Raw genomic sequence first — 25,947 nt, forward strand, 5'->3', positions numbered from 1 at the left:
AATCTAAAGGACTACATGCATGATATTTTGTTCCAACATACAACTAGGTAGATTACAGACTTGAAACTAGTGGTTAGTCCATCTAGCAATCAAGTGTGCAACTCCATTAGAGGTCCTACTAGTCTACTTAAACTTACAAAAGGTAAAGAAAGTTAAAAGGTTTCTTACATAAAACTCTCAAGTTCTCTAAAAGCAATGAATAGGTAGAGCTATTAAAGGCTTTGATAACTTTTGCACAGTCTCCTTCTAAAAGTACTTCAGTCCACCTAGAAGAGATAACAAGGAAAATTGCAATTTCAGCCGCCACCATTTCTACTTCCTCTGCAGATCTAGCTTTGAATCTTCTAAATGCTGCTCCTACTACCTTCCCCATAGTGTCCCAAGCTATGCATCCAGCTGTTGCCCCTCTTAATGTTGACTGGAAAGAGGCATCGAACCTGATAGTAATACAATCATTAGGGATAACATGAAAAATCGAATCAAAATTAGAATGCTCAATTGAGTAATAAAGTTTAGGGTTTTAGGGTTTCTTGTTGAGAAAACTTTTAAGCATTTCTCTACTTCCAGAGTACTCCTCCTGATAGTCCTTTCCCTATTAGGCATTCTATGCTCAAACCTGGTTTCATTCCTTGTAATCCATATGTTATATAACAAGTAGCATGCCTTGATACCAGCCTGAGATGTATCTTTGTCTTTGTTGTGACACCATGTCATAAACCTTGTAACCCAATGTTTCACCTGAGTACTGCCTAGACTCTCCATTTTGAGACCCAAGTTTGATGAGAACCATATAGCTCTTGACCATTCACAATCAAAGAACAAGTGACGATCAGTTTCCAGGGTCCTAAAACAAAAGTGGCAAGAGAAGTCACCAAGTATTTTCCTTGCAGCCAACCTATCACCCATGGGTAAAACATTCATGTATATCTTCCATAAAAACATTTGGACATTGGCTGGGAGCTTGGATTTCCATAAGTGTTTTATAGTTTGGGAATTAAAACTAGAACTCTGACCTACATCATTTATTTTAGAAATAAACTTGTAGGTAGATTTCACACTATACTCTCCTGTCTTTTCAGCACTCCACACCATTCTATCCCTACCAATGCCCAAAGGTCTTATAAGCACATCTTGAATCTTCTAAGCTAAGAAAGGTTGAAACATCTAGCTTGGAAGAAACTAAGCTTAATACATGTGCAACTACAAGTTGCAAGTTGCATACATAAATGCCATATTCTTCATCTGGGAGACACCAGACGAATATCATTGAAATTCCTCTGCCATACAACTGATACAAGAGTAACCAAACTATAGATATTATTTGGACAACATCCTTACAAGGGATGGACAATACCCTAACAACATGTACAAACTGAACACATGCCACAGATTTCAAACGAAGAAAATAACTATGGAGATTGTGAGGGACTAATACCCACATCCTATGAGTATTATACACATGTTCGGCAAAAGTGAAACCACCAGCCGATTTCCTCAAGGTCGCTTCATTGCACCACATGAATCCAGATTGTTTCGTAACAACTCGAACCAAAAGCACGATCTCTTCAGAGAGATCGTCCGACCAATTCGACTACTACAACGACCTCCAGAAGGTCCACACTTGCTCGTGCAACAACGGATAGTAACGGACGCCATAGCTGTCACCATCAAGACCAGATCAAGCTCCATATGCGTGGTCCATTACTCCACACAACTCGCCATCATTGCTCATTAAATGACCTCAAGTCCTAAACTTGACCTGATGAGGGAGAGAAGGAAGCGCGGGCATCTTGCCTATATAAAGAGAAGAGGAACTACGACTGACTTGATTCAAGTGGAGCAAAAGAACTTGATACGTAGGCAGTTCGCATCTAACCGAACTCAGTCAAATCACATGCAATCCACATTTCCCTATCCCATCAAGGTCTGTAAAGATTCACACCAAAACGAGCCTTTACACAGGTTGTTTATGAAGCCGCATGAGGATGATAACTATTTAGAATGGTTGTTGTTTTTAATTAGTGCTTCAAGTCCATTGGTATGTGGTTTAGAGATAAACCTCATAACAATGGGCTAGATATTTATAGCCCCATCAAAGAGATTTGTGGGGGTGTAATCTCTCTAGCTAGCAAAACTATGATTAGAGATAATCATAGGTTTGCTAGGGACCAATAAAATCGATTCAATGACTAACTAATAGCCATTTGAATCGCGTGGTGGATTGACCCATCTCTAATCTTTTCTCATCAATTAAATTACTGTTTCTTCATATTCTTATTACTGTTTTGGAAGCATTACTTTTATTTACATCAAATGGCGCTGCTGGCCATCTTGTTTGCTCACGTATTGTGAATTTAGAATAGAAAAAATTGTTCACTGTTTTCCGGTTTCTCTACTATTTTCACTATTCACAAATTCTCAAAATTTTTCTACTATTGCCTAAGTGCATACGAGTTGAGAAACCAACTCCCTGCATTCCCGAGACCTAACCCTAAAAAATTCACCATACTGTTTTTACTTAAGAGCGCACCAGCGCCCTCATTTTGCCTGTATAGAGCGCTCCCTGCGCTCACTTAATTTTACTTAAAAGAAAGAAGAAGAAGTAAGTATAGATCGCTACCAAATTTACCCTATTCTTCTAAAGATGCTGCACCCTAAATAATTATTATTATTATCATTTTAATATTAACTGCAATATTACGTCATAGGTACAGTACATCACTCGTATGCCCACCCACTCTAATAATTGTATAATTTTTTTTTTCATACTATACGGTGTCTAGAAAACTGAAAGAATTGGGGTTCTCTAATTAAGGAATGTGCATGCACGGACAACCTCCCTCAATTCTTAAGTGGCTTGGCCGTTGGTTTGAAAAGTTTTTAGTAGATGTGTTTCAAGGCTGCTGAAGGCGCTATTTATACGCATAGCAAGGACGCTCTAGGTAACACCGTACCTCTTTACATCCTCGAATCTACTATAAAAGCATTATATTTCTAGTAATAATCAGGCTATTTTTGCATGCTCATTAGGAATTGCCTATTAGACTTAAAACTTGCATGAGATTAAGATCTGGTACGCATAAACCTGCCTTATTAGTTTATCATAGACGCAAAAATAATCGCTCTAGAAATTCACACATCACCACACACATACCACCTACACCCACCCTAACTACATTTGTAGCAATGGGTACAATCATTGTATTTTAAGTAATTTAATCGTTGACTTTAATTTGATCGTTTAAGATGGAAGCTTCTATTAATTAAGATGACCAAGCATAAGTAGGTTATAACCTACACGTACAAGACAAAAGAGAAAAAACAAGCTTCAGCTAACAATACACCTACATTAATCAATAATGAGTAACACCCAAACAGTTGAAACCGATCTCCAAACTAACAACAATGTGGTGAAAGGAATGTGCATGAACTCAAGAAAAACTTAGGACAGCTAACATAGGAATCCCTTGGTAGTTAGTGTGGCACGCAAAAAATCATGGTCGATGATGTACCATTAAGATGGCACTTGCGATGTAAGTCCCTCCGTTCTCAAACATATCACTACAACACACGTGTCCACACCCCAGGTCGCATCTTCATAGCTCGTACCATGCCACTAGGATGTAACAACGACCAAGACTCAGGCCGTCCCAAATATCAAACACAACCATATATGGAAGCAAATGATCTACCGCGATCCTGAAGCTTAGTCAATGCACTAATCAAGGAGACATTGACTTTGTAACATCAGAAGTAATGACGAATCATCAAGATAGCACAAAATATGGATCTACACCTGATAATGGCTTGAAGCAAATAAGGAAAGTTAGCTCAAACATCTATAAGTAGAGAGAGATGAATTACGTAAGGCTTGATTCAAGTTTACCCAAGAAATATGATACGTAGGCAACTCTAATCCCAAACAAGAGTGCAGCCATTCCCCTTCAACCTCAATATCAGGTCGTAGGCATAAAACAACACATCTACATTGGCACCGTCTGCCAGTTCATTTCTTTGAGAAAACACCCACACTATTTTCTCAAGCCCACGAAGCTGGTTAAAAAAATCCACCATGGAAGCACAACTACAAGCTCTCGTAGATCAAGTCAAGTTCCTCCACGAATCATTCACCACACTCCAGCAAGAGAACCAAGCTATGCGCGAACAAACTACTTCCAACACCAACAACGTGACTCCAGACACCATCGACAACAATGCGGTTATAACACTCACTACAACCACTAATCAACGCCTCGACGATCTTACCCAACGACTGGACAAAATAGGCAAAAAAGCCAGCGCAGCCTAGATCGTTCAAAAGATGCTACAATCATACAAGACGTCACCATTCACCACAGAAATCGGATAAGCAAAATTCTCCCACCGACTTTATCCAACCACAGTTCCCATTATATGATCAGAAATCGTGTCCAAGCCAAAGACATAGCCCGTTTCAGCCAAATCCTGGCGCTTTACAGTGCTCCAAAGTATGACTACATAAAGTGCAAACTCTTTCCAGTCAGCTTGAAAGACGGAGCATTAGACTGGTTCTACACACTCACTCCTAATTCAATTAATAACATCGACAAGTTGGCTAAGACATTCACAGTAGAGTTCGTCCACAACAGAAAGAAGCAAGTCGACCTAGACTCCTTGTTCCAGCTGAAGCAAGCACACGGCAAAGCTATCCGCGCTTTCCTAGGACGGTTCAAGAAAGAACTCCTATAAATGGAGCCAGGCCTCCAGGACGGCTCTGCAACTTCTGCGCTGTGCAGTTTAAGCGCCAATTAATCGGTGATTAATAAGCGAGTAAGCGTTATGCGCTACTTTACAGATCCGATTTGACAAAAATTGGGAGGTCTGAGCGGGAGCGAAAAAATGGGCGATTTTGATTGATTAATCGGACAATTTTCGATAAATCGATTTCAAAAAAGCGCCGCTTAGTCGCTAAATGCTGAAAATATAGATGCCAAAGTGTGGTCCCTTCTTGCCCTTGCATCTGTCTTTCCCAACTTTGAGAATTGAAAATCAAAATCAAAGTTTTCTTTAGCCAAAAATCGATGGTCTGATCTATTATTCCCATATCAAATTTAGTAATTAATGGAGATAGAGAGAAATTAGTAATAATGGAGAGAGAGAGAGAGAGAGAGAGAGAGAGAGAGAGAGAGAGAGAGAGAGAGAGAGAGAGAGAGAGAGTTCTCTATAAAACCAAATCTAACATACCAAAGAAGAAAAGCAGAGTTTTGATCCAAATTCAAGTGTGTATAAGAGTTGCAACACTTTTTTTAAACACAAGTCCACGCGTGGAGAAACAAGGGATACCTTACTACCTTTTCTTTTTCCTTATTTTTTTATTAGAGAGAATCTTAGGATGTGAAACACTGACATGGTTAAGAGGTACATAAATTAAACTAAAATTAAAACTAATGTCCGATTAATTCTGATTAATCCCCGATTAATTCCAATTAACACTACACCAGAATAGTAAATTTGTAACAGACCAAAATTTTCATTACTAACGGATATATTCGTAAGTAGTGTTGTCACAGATATAAGTGTTAGTGATAAGGTTATCCGTTACTTTATTTCTTTTTACTCTTTAAATTATTTTATAAACTTTTTCTTATATAACCTAACGTTAATATCCGTTAGAAAACACTGAAAGTACAACGAATTTTGTAGCACTGGTCACACCGATAGTTTACTTGGTCAACGTCCCCAGTTCGATTATGGGCAGCAACCCTAGTTGTTTTTTTGTGACAAAAAACATAAGATAAATTTAAGTGACCTGCTCGGATCAAAATTCCACATTCTCGTCTATCTCTTTTTTTTTTATGGTCCGTCTATCTCGATCTCTTTAATCCTCTTTCAAACCTGCATTTCCCATCTTCACACAAATCAAAGCTTTTGTAATCTTTACCATTTTTCGTCGCCATCCAAAATCCCCCTTTCTATGCATTGCTTCACTTCAACAAAGCAACCTAAAAACTCAACTTTTTTCCCTTTCTTTCGGGCCACCCAATTAACCCTAGATTTGGGTGAATAACTATCATTTGCTATCATAGGGATAACTTCTGAACTGAAGAAGAATCGTTCAAAACCCCTATGTTTTTCTTAATCATCAAACACTCATCTCATTTACTTCTCACCAAACCCTCTTCTCTTCTCTTTTTTTTTTTTTTTTGTGGTGGCACATTCAAGGTAGAAGAAGATAAATCCATCTCTAGGTTAATCAGGGGAATCTTCACCGAGTATTCTAAGTTTAACTCTGAGGTAAAAGGTTAAATCTATGTTGGTTTAATACTTAATAGCTTGTGGTTGCTTTATTGATTGAACTAAGCTAAGTAGCCTATTCAAATAAATTGGATCCATGTTCACTTCGCCATGTAGAACTTGACACATATGTCATTGAATGGCTAAAAGTTTTACTCACTAAAATTTTTATATTTTTTGTTGTAGGACACATATGCAACTCGCTTTGCTTTCTTCATTCTTTCCTATTTTGATTTTGATTTTTGGGACTTGAAGTAGTGTACGCGAAGATCGGGTAACTTCCTTTCAATATAATGAATCGCTTGGTTCCTCTTTTATTTATATGTTAATTTCATTTTCAATGTATATGTATTTATACCTTTGCAGCTGATTTTTGTCTAGTTTACTTGATTACACATCGACATGTAGTTGTAAGTTGTAAGTTGTAAGTTGTAACTAATTAGTCCTATGCCTGTATGGTCATGAAATCAATTCCATACAAAATTGGACCATGCTTTAAGATCATTGTTTACGATTTTCCAGCATATTTATTTAATTTAATGCTTATTGCAATGATTCAATAACAAGTTGCTAGCAATTGCCAAGACTGAGATTTGAATTTCAAGTAATTTAGACATCGAGTGCCTTATTAGTGTGAACACAGCTCGAGTAGTGTGCAGTAATGGCTCAGTCGTGTCTGCTTTGATTTTTTGTACATAGACAACTTCGGAGCGACTTGACCGTATGCCACTAGTTTGTCAGTGAAGTATGTCTATGGACCATGTTAGTATGTTACTAGCTAGTCTGGTATTCTGCAATGAATTTAGCAAGTAACGGGGTTATATAACTTTCTGTAGACTAGTCAATTTCATTTAGCAAGTAACGGGTTTGTATCAATGTCAGTTTCAGTAGTTTGTTTTATTTGCAATTTGAGTACTTGATATTCCGTCATTATGTACTGTTCCTTTTGGTATTCATTTATTATGACCGTATGAAATTCCTTACACTACAATAACTTGTTATGAATGATTTAGTGTGTGTGTGCCTCTAATATTTGTTTTTCTTTCTCTTATTTCATTCCTGAAGAGGATGAAGAATTGGCACACTGACTGACTTCCTTATGTTTTAAAGGGTGTGGGAAACAATGATTATTTCTCGTGATGACGGCAAGGCAAAATTTTAGTTTCGAAATCATCGATTCAAAGAATGAAATCCAAAGACATGGTACATTTACTTCTAACATTGATATAATCTATTTTGTCTAGACATGGTAATTTTAGTTTTGAGTCATCAGATTTAGAAGAATAAAATCCAAGTTCACCTTCGTATTGTTCTTGCTCAAATCTTGGGTGTGTAGCTAAGTTCTTTTAATACCCTTAAAAGGTTAGTTTTTGTGTACTCTTTTTTTTTTGTCATTAGAAAAAGAAAATCACTTGCCTTTATTGAAAAGAAATTATTACAAACTAAATTTGTTCTTATGAAGGAAATGGGTTGTTGGTAGTGTTTAGATATTGTTTTTGCATTTAATTCACTTGGAAAATGGATGACTCATTAGCATTATGGTGTTTGAGTGGTAGTTGTTCTACATTTCTAATACGCTGTGGGAAATCATCGTGGTAAGGACGAGGTGTTGTTAAGGTGTTATAAGAATTGTGTGATAATGTTGAGGTAGTGCTTTTTAGATTATGTTTTAAACCTTGGTCAGAGAACCTTTTTGTCTAATTTCTTTTCTACCATGGCAGACTCATGGTATGCATGCTGAATCCATGTGATCTTTTAGGGAGGGTGAATCAAGTAAAATAGATTTGGTTATGTGTAGGTTAAGCTTCCTAAGTGATCGAACAAGGATATTTATTTTTCACAATACAAGTTTAGACATCTGAATTTCAATTGTTTAATTTCTTAGGTGCATGAGTTTAATTGCTTGCTTGTATCCTTATTTGTTAGTAATCAACGGATTACTTTATGATGGATAAACACTTCTTTGGCACGTAGGAATTTGAATGCAGACATAGCTGTTCTCAAAGCAATACGAGAAGTACATTTGATATTGTGGCATTGCTGCATAATACACTTTGAGATTATCAGAGAAATGGAACTATGCACATCCTAGTGCCTTCAATGAGGTAATAATATGCCCGTTACGTCATTTTGTGGTATTAAACTACATTTTAGGCTTCAACTTTTTGTGGTCTATTCTTTTATGTGGGAAGTATGAGATTAAGGCGACATTTTTTTAGTAAAAACAAGTATACACATCCAACAATGTAAGGGTGAAGATGGTGGTGCTACTTCTGACTGGTACTTGGCATATTCTCTATGGTCGAGTTGGTAGTCAGCTTGTTAGTGTTTGTCAGTTTCTATTATATTGTCTTACAATTGTTGTTGTAACTTTGGATGGATACAATTAGGTTAATTCATTTTTACAAGTGTCTATTCTGTAAATTTGGATTTGGATTGGTGGCTTTAATTCTATAATGTTAACCAAGTCGGGTTTTCTTTTATTCACTTGTTACTTGAGTTGTAATGTAATGTAATATTTTTGTATGTAAGATGGATTGTGGATAATCAGATGTGATGTAGCTCCATACAGGGTGAAAATCTTTTGGCACCAGAAAAAATAATTTTTTTTGCACTGGACTGTTTTTTAGTAACGGTTATATCTGTTACGCTAAATGTTAGTAATGAAAGGGCCCCAAGCTTCACTAACACTTATATCCGTTAGAAATGAAATATTTCTGTGGACAATCAACAGTTGACTATCTGTTACAAAATAATTACCAACGAATATAACTGTTACTAAATAAATATACGTAATGAATATATCCGTTACTAAATTTGCCTAAATGACTGTAACACCCCAGAAGTAACGGATATAAGCGTTAGTAAAAATATAAGTAACGATTATAATTGTTGCTAAACACCATTTATGGTGTAGTGTAATACGATTAATCGTTATAAGCTCTTGGAGCGATTTGCTGCTGATTAACGCTTAAACTGCACAACGTCTGCGTTCACCAACGAACTCCTAGACGACTCGATCTAGCGTGGGTCTCTCATGCGCAACAAGCCAGAACACCTAGACGACTTGTACCATAGAGTCGACAAGTACATGAAATATGAAGAATGGATGGCCCAGCGCAAAGGCAAAGAAGTCCTCGCAGTCAGCGACAAACGGGGACCCAAAGAAAACAACAACAACAACAACAACAACAAGGCCGGGCACCACCACCTACAAGCCATCATACACCAAAAGAGAATTCTCCAACTTCTCCAAGACACCAAGCCATATCCTGAAGAAGATATATACAACACCTTATTTCAAACCAAACATCAACAAGGTGATTGCAATATTAGGACGTCCATACTGCCACTTCCACAAACTCCACCACCATGACATCGATGAATGTTGAAGCCTCAAGCACTACCTCCAAGACTTAGTAGAGGAGGGAAAGCTAAAAGAGTTCTTGCCAGAAAGCGACCTCATGCACAAACTAAATGCCAACCGCCACAGAAGTAGGAGTCGTAGCCATGAACGACTTGCTCACAGAAAGAGTAGAAGCATAACAGCCCGACAATCTAAATCTCTAGGTCGGTCGAGGCACAACAAGAGACAACACTCCTCCGATCACAACGAGTAAAAAGTAATCCACATAATTACACACACCTCCAACAACGAAACCTCAAGTTGTGAAAAGCGCAGGCGTGTAGAGCACTGCAAGAAATCTACCACCTCTCCCACAAAGCTGAAGTGATCACTCCTACCAGCTATCAATCTACAACCTCCATATCATTTACCGATGATGATCTGGACAATGTGTGCCTACCCCATAATGATTCCCTGGTAGTGCACGTCAAGATCAATGGATGGACAGTCAAATGGGTCCTAATCGATCTAGACATCCTTTTCTACCAAACATACAAGGATATGCACCTGCCAGATTCGGTAATGATAGAGTCAAATGCACCACTCTACGGGTTCAGTGGAGACCGCACAAATGCCATTGGAGACATCATCCTACCAGTCTCCATTGGAGAAAAAGAGGACATGGTCAAGACATCATATCAACACGCTTCAGTGTGATTGATGTCAAGTCATCATACACTGCCATCTTAGGACGCAGATGGATTCACAAGATCCTTACACCAAGTCTTGCGGTTCCCCGGACCCCGAGGAATCATGGAGCTCAGAAGCAACCAACTAGAAGCTCATTGGTGCAATCAAGTTAACGCAACAACCACGGCCAAAACTCAGGTCATCCAAACCAAAGACATCCCAAAGCCGCAAGATCCTCAAGATTCCAACCCTCTAGCATCAGCAATAGACAAACTCAAGGGAAAACAAGCACAAATTAAAATTGGAGAAAAAGTCAATTTGGACACAAATGATGACCCAAAATATGTTTATGTTGGGGTTGATTTAGACCCCAAGCTCAAGGAGCAACTTGTCAATTTTCTATCTCTCAATAAAGATGTTTTTGCTTGGTCGTATATTGATATACCAGGAATCGACCCTCAGGTCGCTTGCCACAAATTGAATATAGATCCGACTATAAAGCCTATTAAACAACGAGCTAGGAAACTAGCACTCAAATTTCAAAAAGCCATCAATGAAGAGATAGAAAAGCTAAAAAATATTGGATTCATCAGAGAGCTTGAATACCCGACCTAGTTAGTTAACATTGTAGCCGTTTCTAAGAAAAATGGTCAAGTACGACTCTGCATAGACTTCACCAACGTCAACAAGCATTGCCCCAAGCACAGTTTCCCCCTACCCAAGACATACTAGTAGATCAAACTTGCGGACATGAACTTCTATCAGTTATGGACACATATAGCGAATACAATCAGATACCACTTGCAGAAGAAGACCAGGAAAAACATCCTTCATAACCGAACAAGGAACGTTCTGCTACAATGTCCTACCATTTGACTTGAAGAACGCTGGTGCGACCTACCAAAGACTTGTCACCTAAATGTTCAAAGACCTAAAGGGCGACACCATGAAAGTCTACATAGACGACATGGTAGTTAAAAGCGCAAAGGTTGGATATCACATTTCTCACATGCAAGAAGCCTTCGAACGATTGCGCCAAAACAAGATGAAGTTCAACCCAGCAAAATGTGTATTTGGGGTAGCCTTAGGGAAATTCTTGGGATACCTGGTTTCACAAAGACGCATTGAAGCAAACCCAAAACAAATACGAACTCTCCTTGAAATGTGATAACTACAAATTTATGTAGACTAACTATCTAATGCGTAAACACAAATAATCAATTACATAAACAAGTACTTAAATCAATATTCCTACTCTCAATTCATTATACAATATAGAGAGTCAGGATTTGTTCCACTCTTAATCTATCAAGACTAAATAGAATCAAATTAATCTAACACAAAAAAATAATGGTGAGAGTAATGTTATGTTGAGAGATTTCTATTCTACAATTATACTATGGATTCAAATAAATCTAAATTAACTAAACTAATAAAAATAGGGTTTTGATGGACGAGAAAGTTATAGAGAAGAGTAATCAATCCACCTAATAACTAGTTTCATGCAAGAATCAAATTATTCATTAAAAAGAGATCATATTTAGGTTTTCACGCAACGATTCAACCTTTATCATCCCTAGCAACAACCTACATCTCTATAGTCATTATTACTAGCATGTAGGATTATTACAACCAAGTCTCTGGACTTAATTATAATAATTTCTCGTTTAATTTACTATATGCTTATTTTGGAAGTTATACAATAAACTAAACTCATTAAAATATATACATAATTAAATAATTATACTAAGCAATCTATTCTTCATTAGACTTCATAATCACTCCCTCTAATGGGGGGGGGGGATTAGCCTAATATCATTAGATTAATTAAACTAAAGTAAGAAAAAGAAGAGATAATAATAACTTGAATTAGATTGAAGTAATGGTGGATAGGCTAAAAAAAACATAAATTAGGTTATATTAAAGAGAGAGAGAGAGCTAATTTAATTAAACTAAGAGGGGAGTAGCCAAGTTTTGTTTTGCCTTAACCCTCTTTATATAGGAGAGGGTTAGGTTTATAATTTCATGCATGGGCTTTTAGGCTAGGTTATGGACCCATAAATCAAGTCCAAAACCCAATTTGTTGAATCCAAGATTTCTAATTCTAGTCGTGTTACTGTAGCGCGATTTTTCATTAACTTATACTACTCTAATTGAGTCAAGGTATGAACCATTGGAAAGAGCTTTCTGAGCCGGTTATTTTGATATAAAATGAGCCCAAATCTGATGTATGAGTCCAAAGATATGGCCTTTTAAAGTTTTGTTGACTTTTCTTCAACTTTCTAATCAGGTTTGACTTTCACTTAACAGCTTTGACTTGAGCTTTTTAAGGGCTTTTTCTCCATGAAACTTGGGCTTTCTTCATAGAACTTTCATAGCAATCACTTTAGCTCCTTTTAGCGCCTAATTAGTAACGAATTTACATTTATTCAACTCTGAAGCCTGAAATACTCAAAAGCACGTAATTAGTGCTAAACCTATATTATTAATAACATAATTGGCTAAATAGAAATACTATTAAAGAGTTTAAACTACAGTTTTGGGCTCTTATCAAACCACCCCCAAACAGTATTTTGCTTGTCCTCAAGCAAATATGTGAAATTAAAATAAGTGGCCAAAAATATATTTTTAACTAGTCTCGTTTCGCTGAGTGCGACTGCATTGACCATATGCAATAAGGCCTTAAACCACTAAGAATTCTCTAGTGCACGAGTTATAGCCTCGTAAGAGTTTTCTAGAGAAAGTACTCACAAACTTCATTTATACTACAACGACTAAGAAATAACAGTAATTGTTCCCTAATTTTATCTCAAAATCTATACATCTTACTAGTATTTAAACAATGATGATCATTCTAAAACTTAAACTAATACATGCATAATAATCAAATCCTCTTAAGATAAACAACTATACAATGAACTATGATATGAAATGCAATGGAATGTCCATTTTTAAAACTTTTGGGTAGCGTGCCTAAGTAGGTTCTCACAAGGAATGTGTCAAAACACATAACACTCTAATTTTTCCACTCAAATTTGCTAACTCCAGTGTGCAGTGGGCACACGTTTCCTTACAATCTCAATGACAATCCAAGAAAGCCGAGGTCGACAAACATATCTACCACTTACTATCACACCAACATTTTCCTAATTGAGCTAGAGGTCTTTATTAGGTGACACGGGGCGTAGGTGTTCGTTAAAGAAGGAAGGAAATGTATATTCAAAAAGACAAGTCTGAGAAAATAGGGTATTCATATTATGTAACTAGAGAAAACCTTGTTCTTTTGCTTCTACACTTTCTTTCCATTCTTAGCCTTTTTATTTTGGTTTTTTTACTCTTTTTATTCTATTTTTGGAGTTTTTATTTTTCTTTTCTTTTATTTTATTTGGATGAAAACTTCTTTTCTTTTTATTTTCTGAAACAACTAACTAATTTTTGTTTACACAGGTTTTTCTCTTCGCTTTTCTTCTTTCATCCTATTTCTCAGACTTATCCAACTAGATAGGCTGATTTTATTTTTTTTATTTTGTTTTATTGGGTAAAGGATTTTTGGTTTGTGAAAAGGCTAATGAAAGGCTCAGTGGGGCGACTAGCGGATAATAAATTTCATATAGGTGTGAATTTCTCTACTCGGAATTTACTTCTCCCTTGTGTTATCACTCAGATATTTCACTCTTATGAGGCTTTTAGGCTAGATGCTCACATGATATGTATTAAGTACTCTAACCTAGGTCTCAGAAAAATACTATCAAGTACAATCAAAGATGTTCGTGAAAAGATGCAATGACTATTACATATATATTAATCTAAGTTTCAAAAATTAAATCCTAATTCAAGTACTACGTGAGATTTCTAGATTAATATTATCATGGAAAAGGGAACAATAACATTATCACTAAGTGCCTAGTATACACAATATTTATGATTTTTTAAATATTTTATAAAGAAAAGTGCGTAATTTACATCCTAAAAGTGTCTAATTTTCGCAAATGTTTATATCCCACTCCCAAACAATCGAACGCTTTGTCCTCAAAGTGTAAAGAGATAAGGAAAGAATTTACCATAGAAACGTGGCAAAAATTGGCAGTACCTGTAACAGAAATATTGTAAAGATGATATGATAACATGAAACACAATTAAATTGTTACGTACTAACTAAATTAGAGTAAACATGACAGATAAAGGGTGGCAAAATGTTTTGAAATAAAATACCAAAATACGCCACCCCCAAACAAAATTGGAAAACTCTTTTTAAGTTTGAAAATTTTTGTTTGGCCTATACTCCAGAAAGGTGGTATGTTACAAAAATTATATGGGTATTTTAAAGTCAGATTCCCTAGACTTAATGTGATATATATATATATATATATATATATATATATATATATATATATATATATATATATATATATATATATATATATATATATATATTAACATGCAGTTTACCATATCTAAATAATTGGGGATCTTTCCATAAATATTTAACACAAAATGCACCATCAAACAGAATTAAGCACCTAGATTTCCTATGACATGGCTTAGTGGAATGGGAGTGAATTCTGATGGATCTAGAACCTAATCGAGCAGACAGTTTCTTCTTTTTCCTCCTACGAAAGGGATGCCAAGTGAATGAACATGAGAAAATAGATGGTTGTGGAAGATACGTAGGATGTGGATGAAAAAGTGTCAGGGGGATTGTCTTTGGGTGTTACTTCTTCACCAGATGGGTTTAAAAAGTTATGAAGCATAGGAGAAACAAGAAGCTAAAGTACAAACTCAATGGTTCTTTGAAAAGGTAAAGGGCGAGGAACATTCGTGATGGAAGGTGAATGAGTGACATGAGGATATGAGGTGGGTGAATGGTGCTCAACTAGTGTTCTTCGTTCTATATCATCAGAGGCCTTGAGATATGCAAGACATTCCTCAATAGGTGGGTAAGAAGAATCATTAGGATAGAGGGTGAAAATTTCTTCTTCCGTCATGGCGTCAAGAGATGAGTGGATGTCAATAGGAGGGGACTCGCGAGGTGGCAAAGAAGGGTTACAAAAGAGTCGAAGGAAATCTTCCTCGATGTTATCTACGTCTAGGGAGTATAAATTGTTATCCTTGTCTTCTTCCATAAGAGGGGTATCTACTAGTGTGGGGACTAAAGCGTCAGCCGCACTAATGTGAGGTACAAAACTCTCAATGGACCTCACTTCTCCTTCTACAGGCAAACCTAGTTGTCCCTACTTTTGTCTAAACATGTTAACTTCCACATAAAGATTCCCAAAAGAAAGAGTCATTAAGCCATCCCGACAATTGATTTGGGCATTGGCGGTTGCCAAGAAAGGACGCCCTAAGATGATTGGAATGGAATCATGAGCAACTTCTGTATCGAGAATAACAAAGTCGGCTGGATAGTAAAAATCCTGAACTTTAACGAGAATGTTTTCAACTACACCCTTGGGATACTTAATAGAACGATCGGCTAACTGCAAAGTCATTTTGGTTGGTTGAAGTTTTGTTAGACCTAGTTGTTTATATAAATAAAAATGGAGTAAGTTAACACTCGCTCCCAAGTCTAATAAAGCAGTTGTTATGAAGGTATCACCTAAGGTGCATTGTGCGATGGGGCGACCGTGGTCCTTGTACTTTAACAATTCTCATTATGTTCGGATAAATAGGGATATTGTTCAGTTAAGAAGGCTTCATTGGGTATGTTGGTTTTTCTCTTCTTGGTGCACAACTCTTTTAGAAACTTAGCATGTCCAGGTAGACTTTTTATACCATCTAGAAAAGGTAGGTTTATAGTCAGATTTTTAAACACTTTCCTAATCTCATCAAAATTCTCGTCCTTTTTAGACATAACTAGTCTCTGGGGATACGGTGGTTTATCTCTATATTTAGCATAAGGTTCAAAAGTATTATTAGTCTTTGCGTTATTTTTAGCCATTTTCCATCTAGGTGTCCATATTGGAACCTCTACAGGTGTAGGATCTTCAGTTTCTATGACAATATTTGGTATGGTTTCATTTTCAGCTTCCGTTTGCGGCGATTTTTAAGCATAGTCACTTTGTTATCAACTACTTTCCCTGAACGAAGGGTAGTGACTGCATGTAGGTCCCTTTGGTTTATATTACCATTACATTGAATATTGTTTATTTCACAGGCGGTGTTTGTTGACTTAGGATTAGGCACTGCTTGACCTGGAAACACGCCTGTTTGGTTATTATTTTGGTTAGGAGACATGTCAATAACCTTTTGGCACAAAGATTGCATCATTTGCATCGTTTGTTGCATCATTTTAGAGTTTTGATCATGCTGATCTTTCATCAAGTTGGAGTTTTGTTGTATAATTTGATTTTGTTTTTCCAACAAGGTCATTACTACTTTGTCTGTAGATGGTTGAACTAGAATGAAGACTTGTTGAGCGTTCATGTCTTGATGTTGATAGTTCTGGTCATGGGCACTAAACCTTTATTCTTGTCACTTAAGTTTCCTTGTCCTTGAGGTTTAGTTAACTGGTTGAAGTTTGATGGTTGTGGTGGTGGTGGTGGTTGTGCATAGACAAGAGGACAATAGAAGTCGGAATGCTCAAGACTAAAACAAACATTACAGCGAGTAGATTTAATGTTCATGACTGGAGTGGGTTGTTGTTGAACAGAGAGAACATCTACCTTTTTAGTGAGGGCATCGATAAGTGTTTTAAGCTCGGGATCATGTTTAACCTCAAGAGAAGAAGGAGAGGAGTGGGAAGAGTCGTGACCTCCCCAATTGTTGTTCCTCTTAGATTAATCTTCTAAGAATTTATAAGCCTCCAAGGCTCCTTTACTAAGAAAACTACCCCCAGTCATGATATCTAGAACCTCCTTATGACGATGTAAAAGCCCCTTGAAGAAGGCACGAACAAGCGTATCTTTCGCAAGATTATGATGCGGGCATTTAATGAGAAGATCAGTGAAACGATTCTAGGCCTCTGAAAAGGATTCATGAGGATTCTGACGGAAGAAATGAATCTTTTAAAGTATTTTATCTGTCTTCAGTGGTAGGTAAAACTATTCCATGAACAATTGAACAAGATTGGCCCATGAGTCCACCGAGTTTGGCATTTGGGCAGTTAACCAAGATGCCGCCTTGTCGGCTAGGGTGAAAGGAAGCACCCTAAGTTTAACTTGATCCAGACTTACGCTAGGATGATGGAATGTAGTGAGAACTTGTTCTATCCTACGCATATGCTGGTAAGGCTTCTCGTGCTCTAAACCATGAAAAACTGGTAACAAGTTAAATATATTAGGGGGAATTCAAAAATCCCCCACTAGGTCTGCAAGAATGATGCACGACTTAGGGCCATCGTTTAGGACTTTATAAAAATCAGAGAGAGGAGTCTCTTGTTCTTTAGCCATAGATGCAGGTGTAGTGTGTGAAATTCTAGATAGGTGTGTGGTATTTATGTCTATAAAAAACAAGCCTGATTATACTAGAATTAAACTCCTCTGATAGAAGAAATGAGGAGTGAAAGAAGGAGTACCTGAATGCCTCCTTACTACGCGTTTGAATAGCGTCTTGTATACGCGATCTCAGTGTATTTAAGAAGATAGAAACACTGAATAACTTGAACAAACGAAAGTTTGAACTAACCTGTGAAATCGGGCTTATTCAGAAGAGGGTGGGCGCGCTTGGAATTGGCCTATAAAAGGCTGGGCTTTGCTTGACTTCGAAGTCCGTGCACTTGAGGGGGCTGCTTGCTTGACACAATGTCTAGGCGTTTGAGCGCGGGGCACGCTTAGAAATAGGCTATCTAGGGCATGGGCACGCGCTCCAAAAAATTTGAAATTTGTACAGTAGGTTGCTAAGACGTCCAATAAATAGCCTGTAAAATTTTAGAACAATCGGAGCTATAAAAGGCCTTCTACTGCCCTGCAAAGTTTGTGAAATAGTTTTTGGATACAATACAAACAACCGAATGGTTAACCAATCAAAACAGAGCCAAAAATCTCCAACATTTTATTGGAGACTTCTGACAGATCATGCGTGTTCCTGTAAAACTTTTAGAGCAATTGGAGTTCTACAAACTCTCCTTATCGGCTATTGTTCCAGAAATTAAGTGTTGCAAAACTGCAGAAACACACTGGAAACAATCCACTAGTTAGATGGTCAAAGCAAATCAAAAACTCATCAAATATTTCCTGCAAACTCCTGACTTATGATAGATACTTCTGTAAAAAATTTAGAATTTTTAGAACTGCCTAAGTAACCCTACTCATCTATTTTTCCAGAAACTTACGGTTTGAAAGCCGAAATGCAGCACTGTAAAGATGATATTAGTTTGCTAGGTAAAATAACTTGGAAAATCTGAAAATATTCAAGTAAATCCATAACACCTTGAGGATTATGCCTGAAAATTTTCAGAATTTTTAGAAATTTACAAATACCTTTACCATAGTGTTCTTCACTGTGACTCTGCAAACACAAGGGAGGGCGGGGGCGCTTTGAACAAGGCAAAATGGAGGACGGGCGCCCCTGTGCTTAAAACAGTGAACAGTACCAAAAATGCAAGAAATAAGAAAGAAAAATTAAAAGGGTGGGTGGGTTGAGAATGGGGGATTGCCCCTTGGATTCAACCAATTGAATTCTTATCATGAAAGAGTTTAAGATGGCAGCGGCGCCATTTGATAACTACAAATTTATGTAGACTAACTATCTAATGTGTAAACACAAATAATTAATCACATAAATAAGTGCTTAAATCAATATTCCTACTCTCAATTCATTATACAATATAGAGAGTCAGGATTCGTTCCACTCTTAATCTATCAAGACTAAATAGAATCCAATTAATCTAACACAAAGAAACAATGGTGAGAGTAATGTTATGTTGAGACATTTCTATTCTACGATTATACTATGGATTCAAATAAATCTAAATTAACTAAACTAATAAAAATAGGGTTTTGATGGACGAGAAAGTTATAGAGAAGAGTAATCAATCCACCTAATAACTAGTTTCATGCAAGAATCGAATTATTCATTGAAAAGAGATCATATTTAGGTTTTCACACAATGATTCAACCTAAAGCCTCAACCTTTATCATCCCTAGCAACAACCTACATCTCTATAGTCATTATTACTAGCATGTAGGATTATTACATCCAAGTCTCTCGACTTAATTATAATAATCTCTAGTTTAATTTATTATATGCTTATTTTAGAAGTCATACAATAAACTAAACTCATTGAAATACATACATAATTAAATAATTCTACTAAGCAATTTATTCCTCATTAGACTTCATAATCACTCCCTCTAATTGGAGGGATTAGCCTAATATCATTGGATTAATTAAACTAAAGCAAGAAAAATAAGACATAATAATAACTTGAATTGGATTAAAATAATGGTGGCTATGCTAAAGAAAACATAAATTAGGTTATACTAGAGAGAGAGAGAGAGAGAGAGAGAGAGAGAGAGAGAGAGAGAGAGAGAGAGAGAGAGAGAGAGAGAGAGAGAGAGAGAGAGAGAGAGAGAGAGAGAGAGAGAGAGAGAGAGAGAGAGAGAGAGAGAGAGAGAGCTAATTTAATTAAACTAAGAGGGGAGTAGCCAAGTTTTGTTTTGCCTTAACCCTCTTTATATAGGAGAGGGTTAGGTTTACAATTTCGTGTATGGGCTTTTAGGCTAGGTTATGGACCCATAAATCAAGTCCAAAACCCAATTTGTTGAATCCAAGACTTCCAATTCTGATCGTGTTACTATAGTATGAGTTTTCACTAACTTATACTAGTTTTATTGAGTCAATGTCTGGACCATTGGAAAGAGCTTTCTGATCTGGTCATTTTGATATAAAATGGTCCCAAATCCGAGGTCTGAGTCCAAAGATATGGCCTTTTGAAGTTCTGTTAACTTTTCTTCAGCTTTCTAATCCGGTTTGACTTTCACTTAACAGCTTTGACTTGGGCTTTTTAAGGGCTTTTTCTCCATGAAACTTGGGCTTTCTTCATAGAACTTTTATAGCAATCACTTTAGCTCCTTTTAGCGCCTAATTAGTAATGAATTTATATTTATTCAACTCCAAAGCCTGAAATACTCAAAAACACGTAATTAGTGTTAAACCTATATTATTAATAACATAATTGGCTAAATAGAAATACTATTAAAGGGTTTAAACTACAGTTTTGGGCTCTTATCAAAATGCCAGAACCAGCTTCCAAACATCAAATTCACAAGCTATCTGGCATGGTTTCAGCCCTCAACAGATTCATCTCACGTGCATCTGAAAAATGCACTGCCGTTCACGAATACTAAAAGGGGCTTAAATTTCACATAGATAGACGAATGTCACAAAGCCTTCAACAACTTGAAGGCTTATCTATCAACTCCGCCCGTCCTGTCCAAACCAAATGAAGGAGAAACATTGTGGCTTTACCTTGCGACTACCGACTTTGCCATCAGCTTGGTCCCTTTTCGCAAAAACGACGGAATCGAAAAACCAGTCTATTTCACCAGTAAAATATTGGTAGATTCAGAAAAGAATTACTCTCCACTTGAGAAAACAATGTTATCTCTGTTATACTCTACTCGCAAGTTTTGACCTTACTTCTAGGCTCACAGCATCAAGGTCATAACAGATGTACCCATCATGCAGGTTATGAGTTCTAACAATAAAATAGCCTGCATGGCCAAATGGCCTGAAGAACTCGGAGAACATCACATCGAATTTATTCCCATAACATCTCGCAAAGGTCAGTGTAGGGGAAATTCTAAGTATCCCCTGATCTTCCTCTGTGCCTTGTGATATGGAATCCTTTGCTGAATAGAGAAGGGATAAGATGATGGTGAGTTCAGGGTTTAACCGTCTGACGGCTGCCTACGTATCTCCTTTGTTCTATTGGAGAATCAAACCCTATTTTACACAGTTCCTAAGAGCGAATCCCTATAGTTTATATAGGAAGGGCAACGAGAGTCCTAAGGTTAGGGCTGTCCTCACCGCTTGTAAGTTCTCTTCCATCTTTGGACTATGCCTTCCTATTAGGATTTCTCTTCTTATGGAAGTCTGAATCTAGACCATATCTTATGAGAGGTAAGTTTCCTTGTTGATCATAATGTCCCATCGTGTATGGGAAGATTATATCTAAAAGGAAACTCCTAAGATATGTCATCACGATTCCTTCCTTATCTCAAAGATCGCCATCTTCAGTTTCCTTCTGTTCAGGAACTGTCTATATTAGTTCCTAACGACTGGGGTAACTGTTATGCTTGAAGGCGGTCAATTATGTGCCTGGCACATGTCCACTAAACACTCGTGCTAAGCACGAGATCACTTATTTACAGAACTGATCTGATGGTCCTTGTCACACCCCGAATTTCGACAGAATTCGGAAAAACATTATTTGTCCCCGACTCTTCGATCTCCGAGGTGTGACGCACTCTCCACTTCCAAAAACCCATAAACAGTTTAAAATATGCGGATAATTAAAAACCAATAAAAATTTCAATTATACATAAGTCCTCTTCAATACAAAAATTCCCAATTAAGATTAGGTTACAAATCTCTTTTCAATAACTCTTTAATTAAAATATACAAATGAGAATACAAAAACATTGTCTAGACTGAAAAGCTATATCACCTCAAGGGAAAAACAAAACGTATCCGGAGATGTAACGCTAATGCAAACCACAAGCAGCAGCCAACCTTCTTCAACACTAAACCTGTCAAAACTTATCAACTATGTTCATTGAATGAACACACCCGATAAGCAAACATGCAAATCGGGTCAGCATTATAAAAATGCTGGTGTGAGTAGCCCTAAAAACAACATATACTTATACAAATATATACATAATCCATAATGCGCTTAGTTCCTCCACCGGAAGCCTTTAACTTTCAACGACTAATACAACATCCTTAAATTCAATAACTAAAGGCGTGTAGTTCCTCCAATCGAGGCTTTTAACTTCCCCTAACCACACAACAAACTATACTCATAATAAATAAGGCATGTAGTTCCTCCATCGAGGCGTCTTAGGTTCTAACTAAACTATAACCAGCCAAGCATATACAATCATCTATATAAAGATACGTCATTAACCAACATATTACCATAATTAGATTATTTCAGACTTTCTTTGCGTGTCCCTAAAATCACGTCGTATCTATGTCTTACCTAGTTTCCCTGGCTACCACAATCGCAACCCAACGCCGAACATGTACATCCACATGCCTCCCTTACATAATGAGCCACTCCGTGCGTAACCACCGGAAATGGATGCCGCACCACCGTAAATCCTCACACGGAAGCCAAATCTATGTAAGCACTGCCACTATTCGGCATAAAATATTGCGCATCATCGTTCTATTTTGCGAACGGAATAATCAAGCCACTATTCGGCTACGCCAGGAGGGCCGCCCGAAGGCCATTCAAATTTTAACTGAACGCCGGAAAGGGCCGGCCATTCCATTAATCAAACGCCGGAAGGGCCAATCACATGAGTTGTGGTAGTCGGGGTTCTAGGATTTTCGTTATGTAATTTATTCAGGTGTCATACATTAATGACTCATAAACATTTCTACTATATCACGTGCAGGTCAATTACCTTATTGCACTAAGCCATAATATCTAGAAACATCTCAATTATATCTCATAGTCACTTTCGTTCTTTCACGTGCCAATATATTATTGCACTACACCACACTCCCGTGGGCAAATATTCACCAATACTATATTAGCATCTCACATATAAAATAATGGAGTGTATATACATTTCTCCAAGATATTGCATTAATATAAATATCCCAGCATATTATCTCATGTCACAATGCTTCAACGTATCACATACATTTTTATTATAACGTATTAGGAATATAATATCTCCTAATATCTCAATATCGTCACGTGTCAAAAATACACAACATCAAGGTCAAATCTTTCTTAGATAATGACCACCAAATTATACCAGCTTCCACAACATTTTATTACTATATGTGTCCATATAATATACACATAAACGAAGACAAATAAACAAATCCACGGTCCCACAATCAAAGCCCAATATATATATGCTTTACCCACTACTCACGTCAAATCTAAATTAGATAATGACAAACCCAAATTATATAATATTCGACAACGTTTTATTATTACATTTATCCATATAGTCAAATATGTGAAAAACTGGAAAAGTCAACGGTCAAAGTCGACGGTCAAAGCCAAAGTCAACACATCATGGTCAAAGTCAAAGTCAACACATCATGGTCAAAGTCAACACATCATGGTCAAAATCAAAGTCAACCCATCATGGTCAAAGTCAACACATCATGGTCAAAGCCAACACATCATGGTCAAAGTCAAAGTCCAATGTCAACGGTCAAAGTCAACCCATCATGGTCAAAATCAAAGTCAACCCATCATGTTCAAAGTCAACACATCATGGTCAAAATCAAAGTCAACCCATCATGGTCAAAGTCAACACATCATGGTCAACGCCAAACTCAACACGCCATGGTCGGTCAAACCGGCCATCATTGTCAAAGTCCAACCGCCGTTTAAGGTGTTCGACAGTTCAGGCCATAGCCATGGTTCATGGCTAAAGGCAAAGGTGCATGGCTCATGGGCTCATGACCACGGTCCTGGTTCGGACCCAACTGGCTAAGCCCAACCTTAGAACCCGAAAGTCTAAACATTTAAAGACTCAATTAGAACTATTTTAAGTCCTATGGACTGGTCCATGCAATATTAGATACGGGCCCAAAAACAGTTAAGTGGTTCGGTCCAAAATTTTCAAAACAAAAAGAAAAGGGCCCAACCACTTAAATTAGATTTTGGCCCACATAAAACTAAACTGAAATTTCGGCCAACCACTATCGAAATTTCGGCCAAGCCACTACTAGAATTTGGCCCAAACCAAACACTTAAACATTTCGGCCCAACTATCACCTAAAGCCCAACCATCTAAACCGGCCCAAACAAAAACCAAAAGGTTTTGGCCCAAGGCCCAAACCGAAATGGTTACTGTTCATCTTCCCCTCCACCAACAGCCACCAAAAATCCGGCCACCACTCCTCCACACAACCACCAATCTAACCAAGCGGTTTTACTCCCCATAACAACCCATACCACTTTAAAGAAACCGAAAATCACCAATCCTTAAATCCAACATCGCGAACTAGATCCGGAACTAATTTCGCCTCCATTAATGGCTTTCCCCCAAGCTCCCGGATTTCCGGTTTTAAGCCATCCCTCAAATCCCGGATCCGACCCGCCACAATACTAGTAATGCGACCATCCATACAAATTTCATCAAACCAAATCACATCCATATTCGTAATTAATGAATAAGAGCTAGATCTTCACTCTTAATGTAATCATGCATTCTTTTTCCCCGCATGATCGCCTTTGACTATATATATAGTTAAGTAAAACTCCTATTGGCGTATAAGCAAGGGATTGAAAAATTCTTTCTAGTCTTATCAACCATCAAGAATTACTTAGTTCCAAACAACCTGAAGCTTCTTTGAGGATGATCCAAAAGAAAAGAATTAAATTTATTGTTTCAAACAACCCCACCAACAAAGAATTTACTTAACTTGTAATGTCCACAAAAACGAAGAGACTTAATGTAGTGTTATGTAACAAACAACTAAACAATAAAAACAAACTTTGTGGAGAACCAGCAAACACAAAAAAACCACAACAAGAATTACTACAAGATGTATATAGGAAAATGCACTATACTGTAAAAGACGAACACCACAAAAAGATCTATGATTATTGAAACTCCACAACAAAAGAAATATCAAAAATATAATAAGCTACTGTATACCGGTGAAGTAGAAAACTAACTACTCACAATAATGAACAGCTCCTACGAATTTCTCCGAGTCCGAGCCGTCGCGCTCCACGCTCCAGCAAACAAACTTCTCTCTCTGCCTCCATTTTTATTATTTTTATTATCTCTGAACCCTATTTTCTAGAACAATGTGTTTATATACTTGGGTCCGAAACCCAAGCCCAACACCGACTCGAGCCCAAAAACCAGGCCCACGTATCCCGAGTCCAATCCGACGAATTTTGAAAATAAATAAATTAAATTAATTTATAAATAGAAAAATACGTATTTAAAAATACGGGCGTTACAGTCCTTGTCTCATTCTAGACACCTATAGTCTTAGGTTATTTCACATACACGTGTCATCTGTTCAGTGATGGAAAATCCCCACTACAGATGCCCCCTCTCATGCCATCTAGCACGTGGGCGCTTGAAGCGACGCTGCTTTTGGCGCGAGAATCCTTTTCCAAAACTGTTATTAGAACTGCTGACGTACCCAACTAATTAAGGCTATGAAAAGACGGCTCGAATAGACACGCCGTTTCCTGAAAAAGGTAATGATGGCAGTTCCATCCCGGAAAGACGCACCGCTTGGGCTCATCCTAACCGTCCATCTTATTTGTGTATAAGGGATCTGGTGAGAGAACTTTCATTATATCTTCTACTACTTTTTTCTGCATACTGAACCTTTTGATCTCCCGTTAGGGTTTAACCAAAGCTTGAAACTTTTCCTCTTCTTCGATCATGAATCCCAAGTGGTCACTTGTAAACTTTGGAGATCTTTCCTCCCTGGAACTGATCAGCGAGAAATTTCACATCCCTGAAGATATC

General features: G+C 37.3%; 1 protein-coding gene and 1 long non-coding RNA gene across 2 annotated transcripts; both read right to left on the minus strand.

Annotated features, from left to right (window-relative positions):
• Positions 1 to 133: 133 nt before the first annotated feature.
• Positions 134 to 921, minus strand: LOC147473593 (uncharacterized). Its single transcript, XM_086587266.1, has 2 exons — positions 617 to 921; positions 134 to 437 (listed from the first exon to the last, which is right to left on the minus strand). The coding sequence occupies exons 1-2, from the start codon at positions 919 to 921 to the stop codon at positions 134 to 136; spliced, it is 609 nt and encodes a 202-aa protein (XP_086443392.1).
• A 20,841-nt stretch (positions 922 to 21,762) lies between these two features.
• On the minus strand, positions 21,763 to 25,247 carry LOC147473594 (uncharacterized). Its single transcript, XR_015210387.1, has 2 exons — positions 25,138 to 25,247; positions 21,763 to 22,016 (listed from the first exon to the last, which is right to left on the minus strand). It is a non-coding gene; the product is annotated as an uncharacterized LOC147473594 (long non-coding RNA).
• Positions 25,248 to 25,947: the final 700 nt, after the last annotated feature.

This window comes from Coptis chinensis, unplaced genomic scaffold (genome assembly GCF_015680905.1).
Source record: "Coptis chinensis isolate HL-2020 unplaced genomic scaffold, ASM1568090v1 utg2290_pilon_pilon, whole genome shotgun sequence".
Classification (NCBI taxonomy): domain Eukaryota; kingdom Viridiplantae; phylum Streptophyta; class Magnoliopsida; order Ranunculales; family Ranunculaceae; genus Coptis; species Coptis chinensis.

What these genes read in the sequence shown, in the direction of transcription:
- LOC147473593 (XM_086587266.1), bottom strand. Translation starts at nt 921, where the DNA reads ATGAATGTTTTACCCATGGGTGATAGGTTGGCTGCAAGGAAAATACTT. An exon ending in ATTACAAGGAATGAAACCAG is followed by an intron (nt 438 to 616) that starts GTTTGAGCATAG and finishes TATTACTATCAG; the next exon opens with GTTCGATGCCTCTTTCCAGT.